The sequence below is a fragment of the Macadamia integrifolia genome, chromosome 10, assembly GCF_013358625.1.
Source record: "Macadamia integrifolia cultivar HAES 741 chromosome 10, SCU_Mint_v3, whole genome shotgun sequence".
In the NCBI taxonomy this organism is placed as follows: domain Eukaryota; kingdom Viridiplantae; phylum Streptophyta; class Magnoliopsida; order Proteales; family Proteaceae; genus Macadamia; species Macadamia integrifolia.
The window spans coordinates 10,779,112-10,800,844 of NC_056566.1; the positions used below are offsets into that span (position 1 = coordinate 10,779,112).

General features: G+C 39.9%; 1 protein-coding gene across 2 annotated transcripts; it reads left to right on the forward strand.

The window, feature by feature from the left end:
- The first annotated feature begins 344 nt into the window (after positions 1-344).
- LOC122090830 (ketohexokinase-like) lies at positions 345-19,885 on the forward strand. 2 transcript variants are annotated; one of them, XM_042660548.1, is made up of 12 exons: positions 345-692; positions 842-931; positions 1,153-1,230; positions 1,508-1,582; positions 3,197-3,249; positions 4,436-4,586; positions 7,677-7,787; positions 8,071-8,197; positions 8,359-8,462; positions 19,181-19,319; positions 19,499-19,551; positions 19,634-19,885. In XM_042660548.1, exons 1-12 carry the CDS (start codon positions 420-422, stop codon positions 19,715-19,717), a joined length of 1,338 nt encoding a protein of 445 aa, XP_042516482.1. In that variant the 5' UTR covers positions 345-419; the 3' UTR covers positions 19,718-19,885. The 2 variants fall into 2 exon arrangements, with proteins under 2 accessions (XP_042516482.1, XP_042516485.1); XM_042660551.1 differs by having other exon boundaries at positions 8,362-8,462.
- The last annotated feature ends 1,848 nt before the right edge of the window (positions 19,886-21,733 follow it).

Genomic DNA, 21,733 nt, shown 5'->3' on the forward strand with positions numbered 1-21,733 from the left:
GCCCAGCCCAACCTAGCCTCGGGGATGAATGTCTTGACCCTAGTCCACCCTATGGGTAGAAGTCTCAGCGGTTTGGGCTTAGGGTTGGCTAGCCCAGGTTTGGGCTGATCGGGGTTTTTCGACACCCCTATCCTACCTAAAGTGTACAGGCCCGATTAGCATGCGGCTTGTGCCTTCTCGCGCTTCTCTAACCACCACGCACCACCTCACCACATCACGTGTGCTCCAAATTCTCTCTCCCTCTCCATTCTGCACAGGCTGAGGAATATGTGGAACAAGTGGGCTTGATCGGGTTTGACTTGTCTGCAGTGGGCTCATAGGCCTCCACAAGGCCACACTCCACCCCACACATTCCCAATGTCCAAATCAACAAGTTCCTGATAGCTTGAAACGTGCGAGAAAATTTGCAGTGGAAAACTATGGTGACGATGATGATGTTGTCATTGCCCTCCACATTCCCCAACACCACGCATACAACATCTCCCATTCCCTTCCTCCATCTGTCTTCTTCCTCTTCTTCCTGTGCTGCTTCACTCTGCAGTTTCTCCCACTCTTTTATCCATCGTTCAATAGTCGATTGTAGGAGGAGGAAGAGCAAGTGCTGGAACATGTCTTCGTTGCCCCCATCGTTCCGGGCATCAGCTGAAGCTGCTTCATCTTCGGTTCCTCCATTCCCTGAGAAACATATCGTTGTATGTTCCCTTCCTTATTCCCTCCCTTTGCTATAAGCTTCTTCTCTGTTAAAAACACCGCCCCTTTTGCATTCTTTGCATCTTTGAGCTATTTTATCATAAAATCCACTCATTTCATCTGTGGGTTCCCCGCCCCCTTTGGTTGGCAGGTTGGTTGTGGCTGTATTACAGTGGATTTCTTGGCAGCCGTTTCTGCTTATCCTAAACCCGATGACAAAATCCGTAGCACGAGCTTGAAGGTACCACATATGCATCCCAGATGTTCTGATTTACGACTTTGACAAATTTAATTAGTACTTTTTTCGTGACCAGGGACTCAAAATTGCAAATGGGTTCAGAAGTTTTGGTATCTATTTGGAGAAAGTATAAGGTTTCTGATCATAAGTCCTGTGGCTCCTGCACTCGATGATGTTTTCGGTTTGCAGTTAAATAATCTAAAATTGTTTTGTTGCTTTTGCAGGTTCAAGGAGGTGGGAATGCTGGGAATGCTTTGACTTGTGCTGCTCGTTTGGGTCTCAATTCAAGGCTGATTTCTAAGGTCTTACATTTAATCTTTTCTCTTTCAACATACTTATTTTAATTTAGGCAAGTCATGTATTTTTACTATGTTGGAGTACCTTCTTCTGGTTATTTTTGGGTATGTATCATGGGATTGCAACCAAACTATTGTTTTTGGATTTCTATTGAGGGTTGGTTTAATGAGTTATAAACTAGAACTAACATACAATTTAGAGGGCGTGGTACTAGTTTATAATTGACTCAAGCGCCCCAGTCTTTTGAATGATGTCCTTGATGTGTCTGTTTCTCGTGACCAGGTTGCTGATGATTCTCAAGGGAGAGCTATACTGGAGGAACTAGAAGCTGATGGTGTAGATACTTCTTATTTTGTGGTGAGCTTGATGTGCTTACTTCATGTAGTGTGTATATTTTGTGTCAAATTCACATCAATGTCACTGTATCACTTTCTCATTCAATTTAAGGCAACAATCGCTCAACTTCTAATCCTTTCTATGTTTCAAAAACTTCAATATACGATTTGTCTGCTACTGCTGTTATTGCAACAGACCTTTAGAACTAGAATCTCATGGTAATTCTGGAGTTTATGGACTCTAAGGCTGTGTTTTCTATGCATTCTTGGATGCATTGTAGACCTAGAATCTATTCCGAGAAAGCATAATAAACAGCCAAAGTGTCAGTTTGGATCACAAGAGTTGCAATTCCCAGGTTTTAGGATGTATGGTTAATCGACGAGGTTCAAGAATTCTAACCGACCCCATTAAGTTGGCTATCAAGAATTCGTTATCTCATTCCTCCTTTCATGAAAGTAGGTTGGGTGAAGGATTATCTTGGTGGTAGACATTATGCATGTAGGACGATTTGGTTTGACTGATCTATGTGGTACGTCAAGTGGACAGCCGGTATTTTATTATAGTCTGTCATTATAAGCTTGTGGCTGATTTGTACTAGTGCGTCAAGTTGATAGCCAGCACTTATTATAATTAGCCATAAACCGTCAATCTTTTTGCATGGATCCTTGCACTCGTCCTTTTAGGAAGCTTCCTTTTTTGGTTAGCTTTCCTTTTCAGATTATGATTGTAATTCCGTTTTATATATAAAAAAGACTTTCCAACTAATGAGCTCTATCGTTGGCTTAGTTCTCTCCTCCTTTCTTCCTTATCTCTGTGGTTTTACTTTCTTCTGCTTCTGGTTATTGGATTTGATTCTCTCAAGTTACATATTTGTTTGTCTTTGTTATGCAATCTTATTAGACTTCTACTACTGCAAGGACTGAAGGGTATCCTAGTCCTTGTGGTATTGTACTTGGTTAATCTGATATAACATGTTGAGGGAGACTGCTGTAGGTATTGACTACTCTTCTAACTTGCGGCAGTCTTCTTCTTCTTCTTCTTCTACTTGTTATTTCTGGTTTCCTGTTTCTGGTATTATTTCAACCTGGAAGCCTATGGGGGAGTGCATGTTCATTTTGGCTCACCTTTCCAGGATCTAATTCGTCAGTAATAAGATCGAGGCATTGAAGTTTCAAACTTTGTAATTGGAATGCTTTATTTTCTATGGTTCTTTCTGCATGCCTAGTCGCTTTTGAAATAGAATACTTTTAACTGGTGCGAATGTGTTGGCTAGAATAAACATGAGAATTCACAACCTCATTCTTTTATGCTTCAACTGTCACATAAATGTACTCATTCCTTCAAGAAATTTGAAGTAATCCTAAATTCATTGTTATTATTGGATCTTTGGGACCTTGGCATGGAATAGAACAGATTATGACTGGGAAATTCACATATTTCATTTACTGCTGACCTAATATCTGTTTTCTAAACAAGTTTTATCTGCCCTTGATGTGCATTGTGTTTTTCATTGCTGTCATTCTGTCAAGAGTTTTATCTGTATGATGTATGCATCTAGTGCAATGAAACCCCCATTTGATCTTTAATAATCTTCTGGATCATTCTTTTGTTGACAACTTCTGTCTCTTATTCCAGGTTTCGAAGGAGGGAAACTCGCCATTTACCTATGTCATTGTTGACAGCCAAAGGTGAGATATTTTTTTGTGTATGGTCAAATATTTTTATTTTAAATGGCAAAAGAAATTTGGAAGTACCAAATATGATGATGCGGATGTGACCCTTATTTGTTCTAAAATCTGTTTGCTTTTGGTTTATATGTTGTTTTGAATTCCTTGCAGAATTTGATCTTAAATACTCTACCTTTATAGGATAATATCTTCTATGCAAATTTTTTGTATGGTATTAATATGCATGTGTTGGCAGTTGAGGTTTAGGATAGTTAGTTTTCTTATAATGTGAATTTAAAATGTCCTAGAGAGTTTCAGTTCTGTGACTTCTGTCATAACCATGGTTTAAAGTATCTCTGATACGATATGATATCCCTCCGATACGTATCTTAAATTTAGCCAACTGATACAATGACCAATACCGATACTTTAATTCTTGGTTTTCAGCATATCTTAGCATATCTCCGATACGATATGATACCCTCCGATACGTATCTTATATCGATATGGCAACCAATATCGATACTTTAATCCTTGGTCATGACCATTAAATACAATATTCAAGCTGCCAAGTAACTCGATGAATAATACTTTGCTAAAATATTTAAACAAAGTACTTTCTAGTACATATCAGGAGCCACTTAATGTACACACCTTGATTCATAAGCAGGGAAATTTTGATTTTGTACTGTCATAGTTTGATCTGTAATGTAGGATTTTAGGTCACCTTCTCACAGCTTTGACTTTGTCATGTACGGTAACATCTGTAGGAAATATAATTATCATCGTGGTCATTAAAACACTTCCTTTTTATTTTATTTTTTTAATTTCAACTTGCTTATTATAACATGTAAAGGACAAAACAAGGGGGAAATTTTGAGCCCAATATAACCCTGGAGCAGGTTTTAATTAAGACTTATATTGGACCAACTGACCAACCGGTCAGATATTGTGACTTGAAACCTGCAAATTGATGGATCAAAATGCCAACTATGTAGAAATATTCAAAATCTTGATGGAACTTGGTAGACCAATCCAATTGGGGAAGTAAGTGGGTCAGTATGAGTATTGACTCAAAAATGAGAGAAACCCAAGATGTCACATGACTCACATGAGTGCATCATTGGCAAACACTTGTCTATAGTACATTTGCTTAAGATACCTACAAGTGCATCCTCAGTATATTAATTTTGACTGCTATTTTCAGGAAGACTCGCACTTGTATTCACTCTCCAGGAAACCCTCCCATGGTGCCAGGTGATCTTTCCCAGGCAATCTTATCATCTGCTCTTGATGGAGCAAGACTAGCATACTTTGATGGAAGATTGCACGAGACTGCTTTAATTGTGGCACAAGAGGTAATTGCAAAAAAGTATGCCATTCTACACTGATTCTGGGAACACTAAACCTCTTATTCATTGGATATGGACACATGAAAATGTACTTTCTTAAGAGCTCTTGAATCTGTATTTATACTGGTTCAACTGATTCTCATATACGTATCGTTCCTTCTTTCTGTCATGCTTTATATTATAAAAAAGGGGAAAAGTCTGAGTCCGCTGCCGGGGTTCCCAGCCTGTCACTCTCTCTCCCTCTCCTTTGGAAATAACCCCAATGCCCCTCCTATCCTAGCCCCTGATTGGTTGATCCGCTAGCTCCAGGAAAACTAGTAGTGTGCCCAAACCTTTCCCAGAAGAAAATTAAGGCTGAGTAAGAATTAGTAACTGAAACTTAATATGAACTCCCTTGAGCCAGGCTGATTTGAAAGAGAGTATCAGATTCTCTTTTCCATGTGAGAAAGTAAAATGGGATTGAGCAGAAAGGATGCTGGGTTTTCCCATTACTTTCCCATATCACACAATTGGTGGGTCCATGTTATAACTATCCCCACTGATGGGTTTCTAGAAGCCTAGAGGTATAGGATCAGAAACACAATAGTAAACCAATATTCAAACACAGGAGTACATTAATATTTGAAGGAGAAGCTATCAATGGGAATAGTTTCAATTTAGTGGGACTCTAGTCTGACTTCAGATTCAAAATTTGATCCTGTAGGGTGAATTAGACTAACATGCAGTTGATGGATCTGAGGTCAGAATTGAAATCTCAGTTGTACTCAAGAACCGTAGAGTTTCATGATTTTGGGAGACTCTACTGACTTGAGGATTAATGGAGAATTAAGAATGAAGAAGTAGAAGACATGAACCCAGCTTCCCACTGGGAAGTTGCTGGAATCCCACCAACTAGACCTTAGGGCCCGTTTGGTAACGTTTCTTCCGTTTTTGTTTCAAGAAACGGCAGAAACATAAATTTCCGTTTCTAGAAACAGAAACGAAATTGAAGGTGTTTGATAAGTCATGTTTCTGGAAGTCGATAGTAACCAGCGAAAGAATGGCCACGAGTCGTTTTTCCTGGGTCGTTTCTCGAACCATAAATAGGTAGAAATTTCAATTTCTATTTCTGAAAACAAGTGAAACAAAATAGTTTTATCAAACGTTTTTTGTTCCATTTCTGCCGTTTCATAGTATCGGCAGAAACGCGTTTCTTGAAACGTTATCAAACGGGCCCTTAGTATTCGACTAAGGGTTGCTGCTGAATCTCACTGTCGCATGCTTGAATCTCACAAACAGAACAGCAAAAGCCATCTTAATTAAAGCATATAATAGATGGTGCTCTAAGAGCCTTACATGTTTAAATAGAAAACCAACAACTTGATTCATAATAGCCATAGGATAATCAGCATCCAATAGGAAACTAGTCTATCTATAAAAGGAGTTTAAAATAAATCAAAACAACTTAAAAACCACGCTAGACTGTAGGAGTTGTCCTAAACTCCTAATGCAACTAAGATACCTAATAAATAGATATAAAACTGGGTTGGAATTTATAGAGAGTATCCAGCCTTACGAGGAACTATTAGAAAAAAAAAAAAAAAGACCCTAGGTTGTTGTGGTGAACCAGAGCACCCTTATATGTGAGTCAAGTCACAGAGTTTCTGGCTCAGTTTCCAAATCTTTGAGCTGTTGAATCAGTGGGTTGAGTTTTCCTTCTCTTCTGTTGGTACCCTTTAAAGTACCTATCTTGCTGATCTGCATCACCCACCCATCTCAATGACCATCTTTTGACTTGAAGAGCGTGCCATACAGGTTAAGATTTAAGAACGTCCAAATTTGTTCAAAATTAGAAGAATGCCACAACCTCCACCATTACATATTTAGAGGTTGTTTCGTAATTCTGCCTAGCTTTGAGCTGTGTTTTTGGCCCATAAGACTTAATCATATTGGGCTCAAACTTGACCAATGCGATGGCCAGATGGGTGTGTAATCCTTATCACATGGGCCTACTCATATCTACCATAGGCTATGACGGATTCGGTTCCTCTCCAACTAATTGGGCACCCAATTAATTGGAGAGAATCTTTTTCCGGCTATGACACGCAAGCTCCTGAGCCTTCAAGTTTAATAACCTTCATGAATGTCATAAATACCCAAATGCAGCCCAATGCACAAGGTTCTCGCAACTGCAGGGTCTGGGCGGGGCATATGTATGCAGCCGCCTTACCCCTTGCTTTGCAAGAGAGGCTGTTTCCAAGTTTCAAACATCTGACCAACATGTTGCAATAGTGCAACTTAATTGTTGCACCACAGGCTCACCCTTAATACCCAAAAATATATGAACAAATAATTGTAATTACTTATTCCTTAGTCTACTTTTATCTCTCTTTCATTGTCAAAATGCATGTGTTTTTTTGAGCTTTGATTAATTCACTCCATGTGAAAAAAAGGAACTTAATAAATTGTTTTCACTGAGTTATTAGTTAATAGATGTGTTGATCTGTTGATTCTTGAACTTAAATCAACTTTGGATCCAGGAACTATTCAGCCAACGCATTGTTGTTCCTGATATGTGTCTAGTTGGTTGATGACATATATTTCACAAAAGTTCATCGGGATGGGCTGTCCACTTCGGATAGATAGGTCTAGGATTGAATTAGCCACATGTTAAATTCCAGGACCTAATTCAATCAAATACCCTCCTGTGTATTGGGATGTATTCTTGTATTTTTTAGCCATCCGTGTATGCCCATGGACTTTCTTGTGGTCCCTATATTTTCAAAGCTTTATTTTCCCCTTGGAAAACTTTCTTTGGGCTTAAACTCAACAAATAAGCTAGGGACCTTGAGATCTACCTGTCCACAAAATTTGGTCCCCATCCGGTTTGCCACGTGGCAGAAACTGGGCCTTTCTGGTTAAACAAGTATTCTTTATGTATCTGTATAAATTACACGTTTCTTCGTAGAACTTATATGCACATATAATATTTCTAGCATATCCATGAGTTTTTGTATGGCCATCTAATACTTCTCTTAATTTACTTGTTGCCACTGATACCAATATTTTAGTCATTGGATGGAAGTTACCACCATCTCTTGAATTATTCCAGTGCAGGCAAATTGCAGGAAAATACCTATTTTAATTGACGCTGAGAGACCAAGGGAAGGGTTGGATAGTCTTTTGAATGTAGCAGATTATATTGTATGCTCAGAGAAATTTCCTCAGGCAAGTTAATGATATTATTTGGTGAACTATGATAATGGATATGCTTTTGTTGTCAAGAAATGTTGACATTGATGAGAAACTGGATCCTGGCTGTGTGTTACCACTTGAAAATTGTTGTATTTAATTTGTCTTGAGAAGGCTTTCAATATCTTATGGTTAGCACCGACTGATCGTCATCAGATTCACTTTGGTTTCAAGAGAATAGATTTGGAGAACTTCTATTGTATGCAGTCTGGAAGCGTGAGGAACTTTTTAGCTAACAGTCAGTTCTGTTTTATGGCAGGCATGGACAGAGGCCCCGTCAATTCCTAGTGCGCTTGTATCCATGCTTGTGAGATTGCCAAAGATCAAATTTGTAATTGTGACCCTTGGAGAAGATGGCTGCATAATGCTTGATAGACATGTAGAAGGTGAGTGTACCTGTGACTGGTCTTTGACCATCGAAGATGAGGTTATCCCCAGATATTAGGTTGGGAGATTGTGTATAGGAAGTTGATGATTTTGCTATTAAAGTTTGATTTGCGTTAGCATTTTACATTTCTAATTACTGAGTGATCATCATAACCTTCAGCAGAAATTCCTGAGCTGGAAGAAATGGATGTAGACAGTGCAGTAGGATTATTAAGGCAGAAGATTGATGGTGATAATGCTATACCAACATGTATTCCATCCAAGGTCTGAAAATGTTTGATGAAATTTAATTCATTTCTTTGTCTCTTTTTTCTCATTTAGGGTAATTGAGATTCAATATATTCTTGAGGAGATAATTAAAAAAAATAAAAATAAATAAAAAATAAATAAAAAAAGGTATTGTGCTTTTAAATTGTGCATAAGAATGATCAACAGTTGCAAATAATCTTTCTTTTGGAAAAATAAAAAGAGGTTGAAACCTTCCACATTTTTTGGAAACCAAATTGTTTATTGTTTAAATATTCAAGATAGGCTGTTTCCCGGGTTCAAGTTTGGAAACAGCCTCTCCGCGAAGCAGGGGTAAGGCTGTGTACATTATGACCCTCTCCAGACCTTGCAGTTGTGGGAGCCTCATGCACTGGGTACACTTTTTTGTCAGAGAAACTTAACATAGAATGAAGTTATGAGTTTGATTAACTTAAAGGACAGAGGGAGTACCAACTTGTTCTAGGTTGACGAGGAACCCTGTTTAATAAATGTTAAAAAGGTGGAACTAGTTATTTGTTTTATAATTTGGTGTGATTGAGGATTCTACTTGCAGAAAATCCAAGGGCTTTTAGGGATAATGAACCAGAGTGAGACCAAAGATCCAAGGTAGGAGAAAATCCCTGGCTGTTTTGTTTTTGTGGGTGTTACAATTCCAAAATCCTGCAATCAAACCAAAGAAGGAAAAGAGAAGAAGAAGAGAAAAAGACAGAAGAGAGGAGAGAGGAGAGAGGAGAGAGATGCGAGCACAAATCAGTCTCAAATAGGGGAACTAACATGCAGCTCTGACCAGAATAGTTTGCCGCAGGTCATTCCCTTGATATATATAAGTTCCAACATTAGCGCAGGGACAGGAATACCCCTGTACACTGCGCTGATCAAACCCTAATACATAATATAACCTGATAGGACTAAAATGCCGTTACTCCTAAAACTTAACACTCCCCCTTAAGATGGAGCATATACATCACCCATGCTCAGCTTGGTACAACCACTACGAAAACTAGGAGCAAATAGAGACTTAGTAAACCTGTCTGCCAACTGTTTTGAGGAAGGAACAAAAGGAGTCTCGACTAACTTCTTCAGAATAGCATCACGAACAAAGTGGCAATCCACTTCAAGGTTACTAGCAATATACACAGCTGCTTGGTTGTCATAGTACATCTTTATAGGTTTATATACAGGAAAACCCATCTCCAAAAGTAACGACCGTAACCACATCAACTTTGCGGCGGTGCTAGCTATAGCTCTGTATTCTGCTTCAGCACTAGACCGGGCAATGGTAGTCTGCTTTTACTTCGTCATGTAACCAGATTACCTCCAACAAAGGTATAATAACCTGTAGTGGACCTACGATCACTAGCAGAGCTAGCCCAATTAGCATCGGAGTAGCCAACCAGATCTATATGCCGATTGGGACGATAGATCAGCCCTTTACCAGGACCACCCTTTGAATGCCGAAGAACACAAATAGTGCATCCTAATATGCTTTCCGAGGAGACTGCATGAACTGACTAAGGACTCCAACAACATAAGAATTGTCAAGTCTTGTGACCGTGAGATATATCAACTTCCCAAGTAAACTCCTGTACTGATGCACATCCTGGAGAAGTTCACCATTACTAACACCAAACTTCTGGTGAGGATCCATAGGGATATCCATAGGTCTGGATGCAAGCATACCAATATCAGATTAAAGATCCAACATCTACTTCCTTTGAGATAAACAGATCCTCTTCTTGCATCTAACCACTTTAATCCCGAGAAAATAGTGAAGCTGACCTAAGTCTTTGGTCTGAAAGTGTTGTAAGAAGTTCTGAACTTCAAAAATTCCTACCTCATCATTACCAGTGAGGATAATATCATCCATATAAACCACTAAGACAACCAATTTATTACCTTTGCGACGAACAAAGATAGAGTGATCAGAATAACATTGGGAAAACCCACAAGTTACCACAGTAGTACTAAATTTGTTAAACCATGCCCGAGGGGACTGTTTAAGTCCATAGATAGCCTTGTGTAAATAACACACTTGACTTCTATTCTCCCCCTGAGCAACATACCGAGGAGGTTACTCCATATACACTTCTTCCTACAAGTCACCATATAAAAATGCATTCTTGATGTCCAACTGAAACAATGGCCAATCATAGTTAACAACAAAAGAAATAAGGAGGCGAATAGAGTTTAGCCGAGCAACAGGAGAGAATGTCTCAAAATAATCAACCTCATCTATCTGAGTATATCCCTTGGTAACCGATGGGCTTTCAACAGCATAAGAGAGCCATCAGAAGGATACTTAATAGTGTAAACCCAACGACACTTCACCAAGTCCTTACCAAGAGGTAAATCTACCAGGCTCCAGGTGGCACGGTTTAAGGGCGCATCTATTTCTACATCCATGGTAGTTTTCCATCCAGGGATACTTAAGGCGTCAACATGAGATTTGGGAATGGTATGAGTAGAAAGAGACAATGCAAGACCATGGACAGTTGATGGAAGATGAGACACGGAAACAAATTTATCAATGGGATACACAACCATAGATTTTTTAGTGTAAGTGCATGTACCTTTACAATGAGCAATTGGTAAGTTATTAGGAACAGGAGGGATGGGAGCTTCACCAGAGGAAGGTAGCAGTGGAGGGAGTGACTCAGCTGGAGTAACGGTATCGACATTGGGTTGTCCATGTAGAAACGCAACCCTAAAACGATGTAGAAGATAATGGAAAAACAAAACAAACAATGCACACGGATTTTACGAGGTTCGGCAAGGTTACCTATGTCCCTGGTGAGATGAGATCCTGCTTCACTATCAATGGAGAATAGGGTTACAACGCTTGTCCTCACACCTCTTAGTATTGTTTGCATTACAGAGAAAGAAACCCTTGCTACAAATATATATAGCAAAAAAACCCTAATCCAGAAAGTACACAATTGCCCCCAAATAAAAAATTCGAACGGGGGGCTGCACCCCCTACACCCCCTACCCCCTTGCAAACCCCATGGCCCGTTAATCGGTTAGCGGGACCGTCGTCCTGCCTGTCTAGGTGCTACACCAATACTCCCTGGATTAAACTGCGACGGAATACAAGACATCGTACACCAACAATCTCCACCTTGGCTTGAATTCTGTCAAGCCTCCTGTAAAGATAACCTATAGACGTCTTCATCCTTGTACCTCATTAGAGGTACAAACCCGCACCTGTTTGGTGTGTTCCTCATCTTCAATAATGAGTAATATTAATCAAGTCCAAACAGGACTCGAACTTCTCTGTAGTAACTGGCTTCGTAAACATATCTGCAGGATTGAGATCTGTATGAATTTTTCTCAAGTGAATACTGCCTTCTGACACAAGCTCCCTGATCTTGTGAAATCTCACATCAATATGCTTTGTCCTTGCATGAAACACCTGGTTCTTTGCAAGATGTATGGCACTCTGACTGTCACAATGTAACACTGTACCTCCTTGCTCCAACCCCAACTCACGAACCAGTCCAGCCAACCAGACTCCTTCCTTGGCAGAGTCAACTGCCGCCATGTACTCTGCCTCTGTAGTGGACAATGCAATTGTAGACTGAAGCATCGCCCTCCATGATATAGGTCCACCAGCCAATGTAAACACATACCCTGTAGTAGACGTCCTCTTGTCTAAATCACCAACATAGTCGGAATCAACATAACTTGCTAATTCTGTAGAACTTCCCTTGCCACTAAACATAACACCTACATCTTTAGTCTTGCTCAAATATCTGAAGATCCACTTAATTGCATTCCAATACTCCTTCCCTGGATTACTCATGTATCTACTAACAACACTAACTGCATGAGACAAATCCGGCCTGCTACAAACCATAGCATACATGAGACTCCCAACTGCTCTAGCATAAGGGACTTGAGACATCTGCTCCACCTCCTCATGTGTTGTAGGGCATTCCCTTTCAGATAACTTGAAGTGGCCAGCTAACAGAGTGCTAACCGGCTTAGCCTTTTCCATATTGAAACGCTCTAGCACCTTTTCAATATACCTCTTCTAAGTTACCCAAAGTTTACCTGCATTTCTATCTCTAAGGATTTCCATGCCAAGGATCTTCTTAACAGCACCAAGATCCTTCATCTCAAATTCAGCACTCAACAAAGACTTCAAAGAGACTATATCATGTTTGTTCTTTGCAACAATGAGCATGTCATCAACAAAATAATAGAATTATCACTTGACACTTTATAATAAACACAACTATCATACTCACTTCTTGTGTAGCCAATCTTCATCATGTGGGAATCAAAGCGCTTGTACCACTGCCTAGGAGATTGCTTAAGGCCATAAAGTGACCTCTTAAGCAGACAAACATGATCTTTCTTTCCTTGCATCTTGAAACCTTCAGGCTGCTCCATGTAAATCTGTTCCTCCAAGTCAGCATGAAGAAATGCAGTTTTCACATCAAGTTGTTCAAGCTCTAAATCATACATGGCCACCAAAGCAAGTAGTACCCTGATCGAAGTCTGTTTCACCACTAGAGAATTTCATTGTAGTCTATCCCCTTCTTCTGTGCATAGCCCTTGGCTACAAGTCTGGCCTTATACCTTTCATGCTCCTTCTCAGATGCTGCCTCTTTCTTACGAAAGACCCATTTACACCCAATAATTTTTTTTCCATTGGGTTTTTCCACAATATCCCAAGTCTTATTCTTCTGTAGAGACTCCATTTCCTCCATCATAGCTGCCATCCATTTATCATGCTGTGCATCACTCAAAGCATCATGGTAGGAAGATGGATCACCTGTACTACAGTGAGGGCATTGGCAACAATGTCCTTAAACCCGTATCGTGCTTTGTGAGTACGCTTCCCTTTACCCTTTGCCACAGTATAGGGAACTTCTACTGCTTCCTGTTGTCCTTGTAAGTCACTTGATGACTCATTCTCTCTTGTTATTTCTGACTCACCTTACTTCACCTGCACAGTAGAACCTTCTTTATTTTCATCAACTTCTTGTGAATTGTAATTTGACTTCACTATATGAGACTCATCAAACACGTCCCTGCTAACCACAACTTTCTGTGAACTTGGATCCCACAACTTGAATCTCTTTACGCCTTTCTTAAAACCAAGAAAGATACACTGCTTAGACATTGAGTCTAACTTGGAACGCTGCTCACTCTCAACATGCGCATAGGCTGGACAACCAAATATTTTTAGAATAGAATAATCTACTGGTTTTCTTGTCCATACCTCTTCAGGAATTTTACAATCAATTGCTTTTGATGGAGACCTATTGATGAGGAAACATGCCATATTCACTGCTTCTGCCCAAAATCTCTTGCTTAACCCTGCATTCAGCCTTATACTCCGAGCTCTTTCTAGAAGTGTTCTGTTCATCCTTTTAGCTACACCTTTTTGCTGTGGTGTCTTTGGAACCGTGAAGTGACATGTAATCCCCTCAGCTTTGCACAATTCTAGAAACGGCTTGTATGTGTACTCTCCTCCATTATTTGTTCTCAAGTATTTAATTTTCTTTCCTGTCTTCTTTTCTACCTCAGCCTTTCCATTCCTTAAATTTAGTGAACACCTCACTTTTATGCTTCATGAAGTAGATCCAGACTTTCCTTGAGTAATCATCAACAATGGTCACGAAGTATTCTGCCCCACCTTTAGATTTTGTTGTTGAAGGACCCCATACATCGCTGTGTACATAATCAAGTACCCCTTTACTCTTATGTTTTGCAGTTTTGAAACTAACCTTGCACTATTTCCCGAACACACAATACTTGCAGAAGTTCAGTTTACAAGTTTTCACTCCCTTCAACATTTTCCTTTTATAAAGCTCCATCAATCCTCTTTCTCCCATATGCCCTAACCGCATATGCCACAGATAGGTATCATCTGTATCAAATACTGCATCTGTAGTTACAGATGCTCCACCTGTAACTGTGTTTCCTATAAGTCTGTATAGGTTTCCTGTTAGTTGTCCCTTAATAACAACCATAACACCCTTAATAACTTTGAGAACTCCACCTTCTGCTATGTACTTGCAGTCATTTGAGTCAAGTGTCCCCAAAGATATTAAGTTTTTCCTTAATTCTGGTACATGTCTCACATCTGCTAAGGTTCTTATTATCTCATCAAACATTTTGATTTTGATAGTGTCTATCCCAATAGTCTTGCATACAGCATCATTCCCCATTAGGACAGACCCACCATTATATGGTTGGTATATATCAAACCAACCCTTATGTGGACACATATGATATGAACATCCAGAATCTAAAATCCAAGAATTAGAAGGTCGATTCTTACTTGATGATATAGAGAGTACATCTCTATCATCTCCATCTGAACTGTCAGCCACGCTAGCTTCCTCAGATGCCTTATCTACACCTTTCTTCTTTAAGTCTGCCTTCCTCTTCAAGCACTCTCTCTTTAGATGACCTTCCTTCTTGCAATAGTAATAAGAGACCTTTGTCTTTGCCCCTTTTGATTTCGATCGACTCTTCCCAGATCCCTTTTGATGTGATCTCCCTCTTTCCTGCTCCTTATCACCTCCGAAAAGACCTTTTCCTTGAGATTTCGTACTACTAGCCTTCTTCCTTGTATCATTGGACATGAGGGTAGCTGCGACTTCATCCATCTCAAGGGTCTCCTTCCCGTACAAGAGAGTCGTTACTAGGTGATCATATGATTCTGGGAGCGACAACAGCAACAGTAACGCCTTGTCTTCATCCTTGATCTTAACTTCCAGGTTTGCAAGTTTACTTACGATCTGATTGAACATGTTAAAATGCTCTAATAGATCCGTATCTTCCTCCATCTGTAGAGAATACAATTTTTTTTTCACGAACAACTTGTTCGTTAAGGACTTCGTCATGTAGATGCTTTCAAGTTTCCCCCATAATTGTGGTGCAAATTCGATACCCACAACATATTGTAGGGCATCATCAGAAAGATTTAATCGAATAGCACTTACCGCCTTTTCCTCCATCTCTTCTCAATCTTCATCAGTAATTTTTGTAGGTTTCCTCGACTTCCCCAACAACGTTTTCGCTAAACCATGTTGTATCAGAAGATCTTTCATCCTTTGACACCAGAGGGTGAAATTGTTCTTCCCATTAAACCTCTCGATACCATACTTGACATTCGATCCCTTCTCGGCTATCGTGATAGTAAACCCTAGAAAACGGAAACCTAGAGCTTTGATACCAATTTGTAGAAACGTAACCCTAAAACGATGCAGAAGATAATGGAAAAACAAAACAAACAATGCACACGGATTTTACAAGGTTCGGCAAGGTTGCCTACGTCCTCGGTGATATGAGATCCTGCTTCACTATCAATGGAGAATAGGGTTACAACGCTCGTCCTCACACCTCTCAGTATTGCTTGTATTACAGAGAAAGAAACCCTCGCTACAAATATATACAGCGAAAAAACCCTAATCCGGAAAGTACAAAATTGCCCTCAAATAAAAAATTCGAGCGGGGGGTTGCGCCTCCTACACCCCCTACCCCCTTGCAACCCCCACGGCCCGTTAACCGGCTAGCGGGACTGCCGTCCTGCCTGTCTAGGTGCTGCATCAGTACTCCCTGGATTAAACTGTGATGGAATACAAGACATCGTACACCAATAGTTTGAGTTTCTTCCTGCCCTGATAAACCTGAAGGGAGGTGTGACCTGGTACTAAGGACATCAAGAAATGGAATGAGAGTAGGGATAGGAGGTGGACCTGGAGAAGTCCACTCAATCCCGAATTGGGATGCCTGGGAAGAAAAAAATGGTATGCTTTAAAAAAAGGACACATCAGCACTAACAAAATTTCGGTAAGTGATTGGGTCATAGCACTTGTACCCTTTCTGAGTACTGGAATAACCCAAAAAGATGCATTTAGTAGACCTAACTTATCAGACGGAGCATGCAAGTTGTGAACAAAATTGACACAGCCAAAATCACAAGGAATTGAAAAACTTGGCAAGTTAGGAAAAACAATAGAAAATGGAGATCGGAAAGAACCGAAGGTGGCATACGATTAATTAAATGACAGGCAGTTAAAACCCCATCACACCAAATTTTTTTCGGAACATATGAAACATAATTGCCTGTGCTACCTCAAGGAGACGTCGATTTTTGCACTCAGCCACCCGTTTTGTTGAGGGGTATAAGAGTAGCTAGTTTGGTGTATCATCCCACGGGCAGCACAAAAAGCAAAAATATCATTTTGGACATACTCTAAAGCATTGTCAGAACGAAAAACCTTAATTAAAATAAAGTGCGCATTATAGAAAGTCTGAAACACATAAAAATTCGACGATATCAGGTATATATAAGTGTCTCCACAACTCTAATATGAAATACAAATATACGATACATGAACTAATGAAAAATGAATTAAACAGGGATGACTTACCAGTCATATGAGTAGGGGCCCCAGAATCAATAATCCAGGGGGTAGAAGTAGTGGTAAGAAGAGTTGATATACCTGCTTGAGCCAAGGTAACAGCGGATGTAGATGCACCATTGGATGTATTAGAGGATGCCTCAAGAGTCTGTAAACGCCTTAGTAATTGATTGATATCATCACGTAGACTGGTAGAGGAATCTCTTGAAGAAGTCCCTGGTTTAGTATCATTGGGAGACACCAAGTCAGTATCATCATCTGACACTGCATGATTGGCTAATTGAGTTGTCCACTCTGGCTTGCCATGCTTTGCCTAGCAAGTCTTTACAGTATGGTTGGACTTCTCACAGTAAGAGCACTAGCGAGAAGAACGATCAGATTGTTGTCCACTAGAACCCCGCCCAGCAAACAAACGGCCTCCCCCACGACCTCGACCACGTCCACGTCCATGTCCACGTCCACGTCCACGTCCAAGATAGCAAGAAAGGTTGAATTGTCTTTGGTGGACTGATCAGGTTTTGTAGAAGATGTGATATGTTGAAGTCTTGAATAGGTATCATTCAGTGTAAGGATAGTGTCGCCAGCAAGTAAGTGATCCTTCACTGCCTTCAATTCATTATTCAAGCTAGCCAAGAATTTGGAAACAAAGAATTCATTGTGCTGAGCTTTTAGCTTATCAATATCTGTGGTCAAGGGTTGGAAGACATTAAGTTCTTCAACCATTCCCCTGGAAGCACTGTAATATTCTAGTAGGGACTTGTCAGATTGGCGAAATTGGAACAGCTTCTCATAGATATCATAGATACGAGTAATATTCATCTCCTGAGAGTATGTTTCCTTCAGATCATCCCATACCCCTTTTGCAGTAGTGTGGAACATGACATTAGTGGTGACATCTAGTTCTATACTATTCCACAACTAGATCAAAATTAATGTATTTTCTTTCCCTTATCAAATGATGGAGGAGGATCAGAGGTAGTATATTAAAGTTTATCTTGGCTATAAGATAAACCTTCACAGATTGAGCCCAAAGTAGGTAGTTCGAATTTCCTTTAAGCTTGATGGAGGTAATCTGGACATTATCACATTGTCCAAGCGAGACGTAGTAGTAGCAGGGGTAGTTTTGGCCTCAGCCATGAGGAACCAAAAAGGTAGAAAAGATAGGGTTGCAGATGTAGAGGCAAATAGTAAATCATCTGTTTGCAGATCTTTGTAGTACCATAGAATGGATGATTCTAGTATAGAGCCATAATATCAAGACCTGATCCCACCATAGTCATCACCAAAAATAGTTACCAGAGCCACGAGGATAAAAAAACAATGAGTATAAACAGTTCAGTAACATCATATCACGATCTAAAAACAATCACTCCATGTGATTTAATCCATAGTAAATGCAGCAAAGAGGAATGTATGAACTCTAGATTTGATCACAATGGGTCTGATACCATGTAACAATTCCAGAATCCTGCAATCAAACCAATGAACGAAAAGAGAAGAAGAAGAGAAGAAGACAGAAGAGAGAAGAGAGGCGAGATCACGAATCAGTCCCAAATAGGGGAACTAACCTGCGGCTTTGACCAGCATAATCTGCCGCAGGTAGCCTTGATATATATAAGTTCCAACATTAGCGCAGGGACAGGAATACCCCTGTGCCTTGCGCTGATCAAACCCTAATACATAAATTGAACTCGATAGGGGAATGGGGTAGGGTTGGAGTGGGTTGATTATTGGATAGTTGGGTGCAAGGTTCTAAAACTTGGGATTGGTCTCGGGATTGATCAAGGCGGATACCAATCCGATTATGATCCGGATCAACTTGGATTGGGCTGTATCAGACAGATTTACCCCTGCTTTTTAATAAAAATATCAGTTTTATTATATTTTTACCCTTAGGCCTTACTGTGTATCGGGATTGGATAGGTCAGGATCGGGGATCGGTCAAGGCTGATACTGATCCAATACGAGTTTTGGAATCATGGTTGCCTGTTGGAATGGTGGCTCCCCCGATGTTGTTTTCCTTTATTTTTTTTTTAAATTCAATCATCAACACTTTTTTTGGTGTCCTGCCAGAGGGGGGGGGTTTAAAATTCTAAATTAATTTGCTTTCACTATGAACTCAAACTGCAGAATGACAGTTAATTTTGTGACTTATATGGATGATCCATGTTCTTGGGTTGGGTCCTGGGCTATGCTTAATTTCATTTGAACACGTTGATAATTTTTGTAGTCTTGGAATAGCATTCAATATGTTGGATATTTATTTTAATTTTATAAATATACTAAAAATTTTTTTATAGGTTTTATTTTTTTCTTTGAATTCTGCAGTCAGTAATGAGGTTGAAAGCGGATGGGATAGGGGTGGTGAATGGGAAGTTGTTCATGGGAACAGCTGAGAAGATACCAGCTTCTGAGCTTGTTGACACTACTGGTGCTGGAGATGCATTTATTGGAGCAACTCTTTACGGTATGTGAAACAACATCTTTTATTTATTTTCTTTGCCTTTGTGTGAGTGTTAGTGCGCGTTCTTGTCACAGTGCTGTTCTGGCTTTCCATGGTTAAGCTTGATCATTTTGTTTTAGTAATTTGGTAGATGAGGATGCTGAATATGAGTTAGCTTATTCCAGTTCTCTGTTATTTGCTAGCTATTTGTGCAGATATGCCTCTAGAGAAAATGTTGCCTTTCGCTGCTCAAGTGGTAAGCAAGCACCTCTCATCTTGTGCAACTTTTCTGTGCAAAAATATATTTATCTGATCTGTGCTGGCGGCATTATCTGCAGGCAGCAGCTGGATGTAGAGCCTTAGGAGCTCGAAGTGGTCTTCCATGGCACACAGATCCACGTCTGGCTCCATTTTTATCTTAAGAGCACCAAATAACGACTGTTCATATTGGAAATGTAACCATTGGACTGCTCTCTTTTCCTTTTCAATGATGTTCAAGGTCAGCTTACCCTGTGCTGGAATTGTTTTCTGCGTTTGGTGGAACTGTATGTAATAAGATAAAGCAATGTATATTTGCCTTGTACCTGACATTTAGGACCTTGGTGGAACTACTTTCACAGGGGTGTCAATTGGGATGGTTCCGGGTAATCTTGTTGGGTCCAAATCAGTTCTAGAACCTACTTTTTGGGTCAACACCAGAACTACAGTTGCGGTTTTTAATGGATGGTTCCGGTCCCAGATTGACACCCCTAGGTTCACCCTATCTGTTGAAGCTGTTTTCTTATCAATCAATTATTATTAGTATTCTTTGTAGTTAGTCCTCCTATAAACAGATTAGTCAGGTTCAAACTCAACTTGTGCATAAGATGCAATACTGTGACCCACATCCACTTGGCTTGGTGAGTAGGAATAAAATAACAAAATCTTGATTGATAACCACTCCATTTCTTCAACAGGTCCAAGTCTTAACCATTAGTACTTGTTGAGTGGTTGTCACTAGTGAGGACTCAGGAATTGGGTTCTATCCTGTGATAAAGGGCAGGCATGTGAATGTTCATGTTCATGAACTGAAAACGCCACAAAGGATAACCTAAAGTTAGCTTCAAAGTTTGTTAATCCTTGTTTTAGTATGTCCTGCTTCAAAGTTAGTTATTCCTTCTTCTTCTTCTTCTTCTTGTTTAGGGTCTTTGTTTCTAGGCAAAAGCCATGTAAAATCTCACTTTTTGCCTTGACAAGGGATGTTCATCTCACGAAGCATGTGGTTATGAATTGGACTTCACTTACCTCTTTGGGGTCACTCACACGGTGTTTAGTGCTCTTTATTACTTTCAGTGAAAGTTGAATGGTTCTCATTCAACCCCGGTATATTCTGATCCATGTGGTTGTGGGGTTAATATGAGTCCGTAGGACTAATCAGGTCGAAGGCTGAATACTCGTCACATAAAAAAATAATAATTAAAATGACTGTTAATAGGTAAAAGTATGTTGGCTAGTTGTTCTGAACATAGCATGTTTTGTTCTCCCACGAAGAATCTGTATCTTCCAAATTTGGTAAATCTTCAGAAGACCCATATATCACAGGTCATCAATCACTTTAAAATCACTGGCTCTAACTTCAAGTTATGGAACTCCTACTAATCAAGGTCAACTCCTGTGAGGTTTATAATAGTAAGGAGGTGCTGTCTTAGATCACTACCACCTATGTTCAATGCTCAGGCGGTACAACTCTTGACAAGCTTTAAGAAGGTTGCCATGTACTCTTTATGTATGGATGGTTGGTCAATGTGTCTAAGAATAAACCAGCCTTTGGATTGTTCTGGCCATGTTGGTGGTCCAACCTAATCTAGCTGGACTAATAGGTACAAAAACTATCGTTCAGTTTGGTGACACAAGAATAGTCTCCACCATGGATTTATTAACCAGATTATCGAATTGGTTAAGAATGCACTTATATCTTTATTTTTTATAATTGTTTCATATATTTTAATTTATAAAATAACAGAAAAATTAATTAAACTTATCTCTTATAATTAGGGCAATCGCATTCCATGAATAGATGAAAAACATATTGCTCTGCCTGCAAACATAACTCACATCTAGAAGGGATAGACACCCCTTTAGTTGAGGTCTACCATTCGTGATGGCGGGTGAGAGAGAGGAGCAAGGGGGTAGAGAGGCTGTGAATGAGGGCGGAGCAAGTGAAGATCCTGATCGAGGACCTAAAAGCATAGTTCCTAATGCTAGGGAAGAGGGAGATCCTATTCCTAAGAGATCATATGCGAAGGCTATAGGGAATGCCTCATGGCCAGTGATTGACTCTCTCCCAGAGCCAATCCAAGCTGGTAATATCCAAAGAATCATGATCCCTCAGGGCGATTATGAGTCTAAGAGGCAGATTTTCAGATTTGCTCTCATCGGCAGGGTCAATTTTAGGTTGA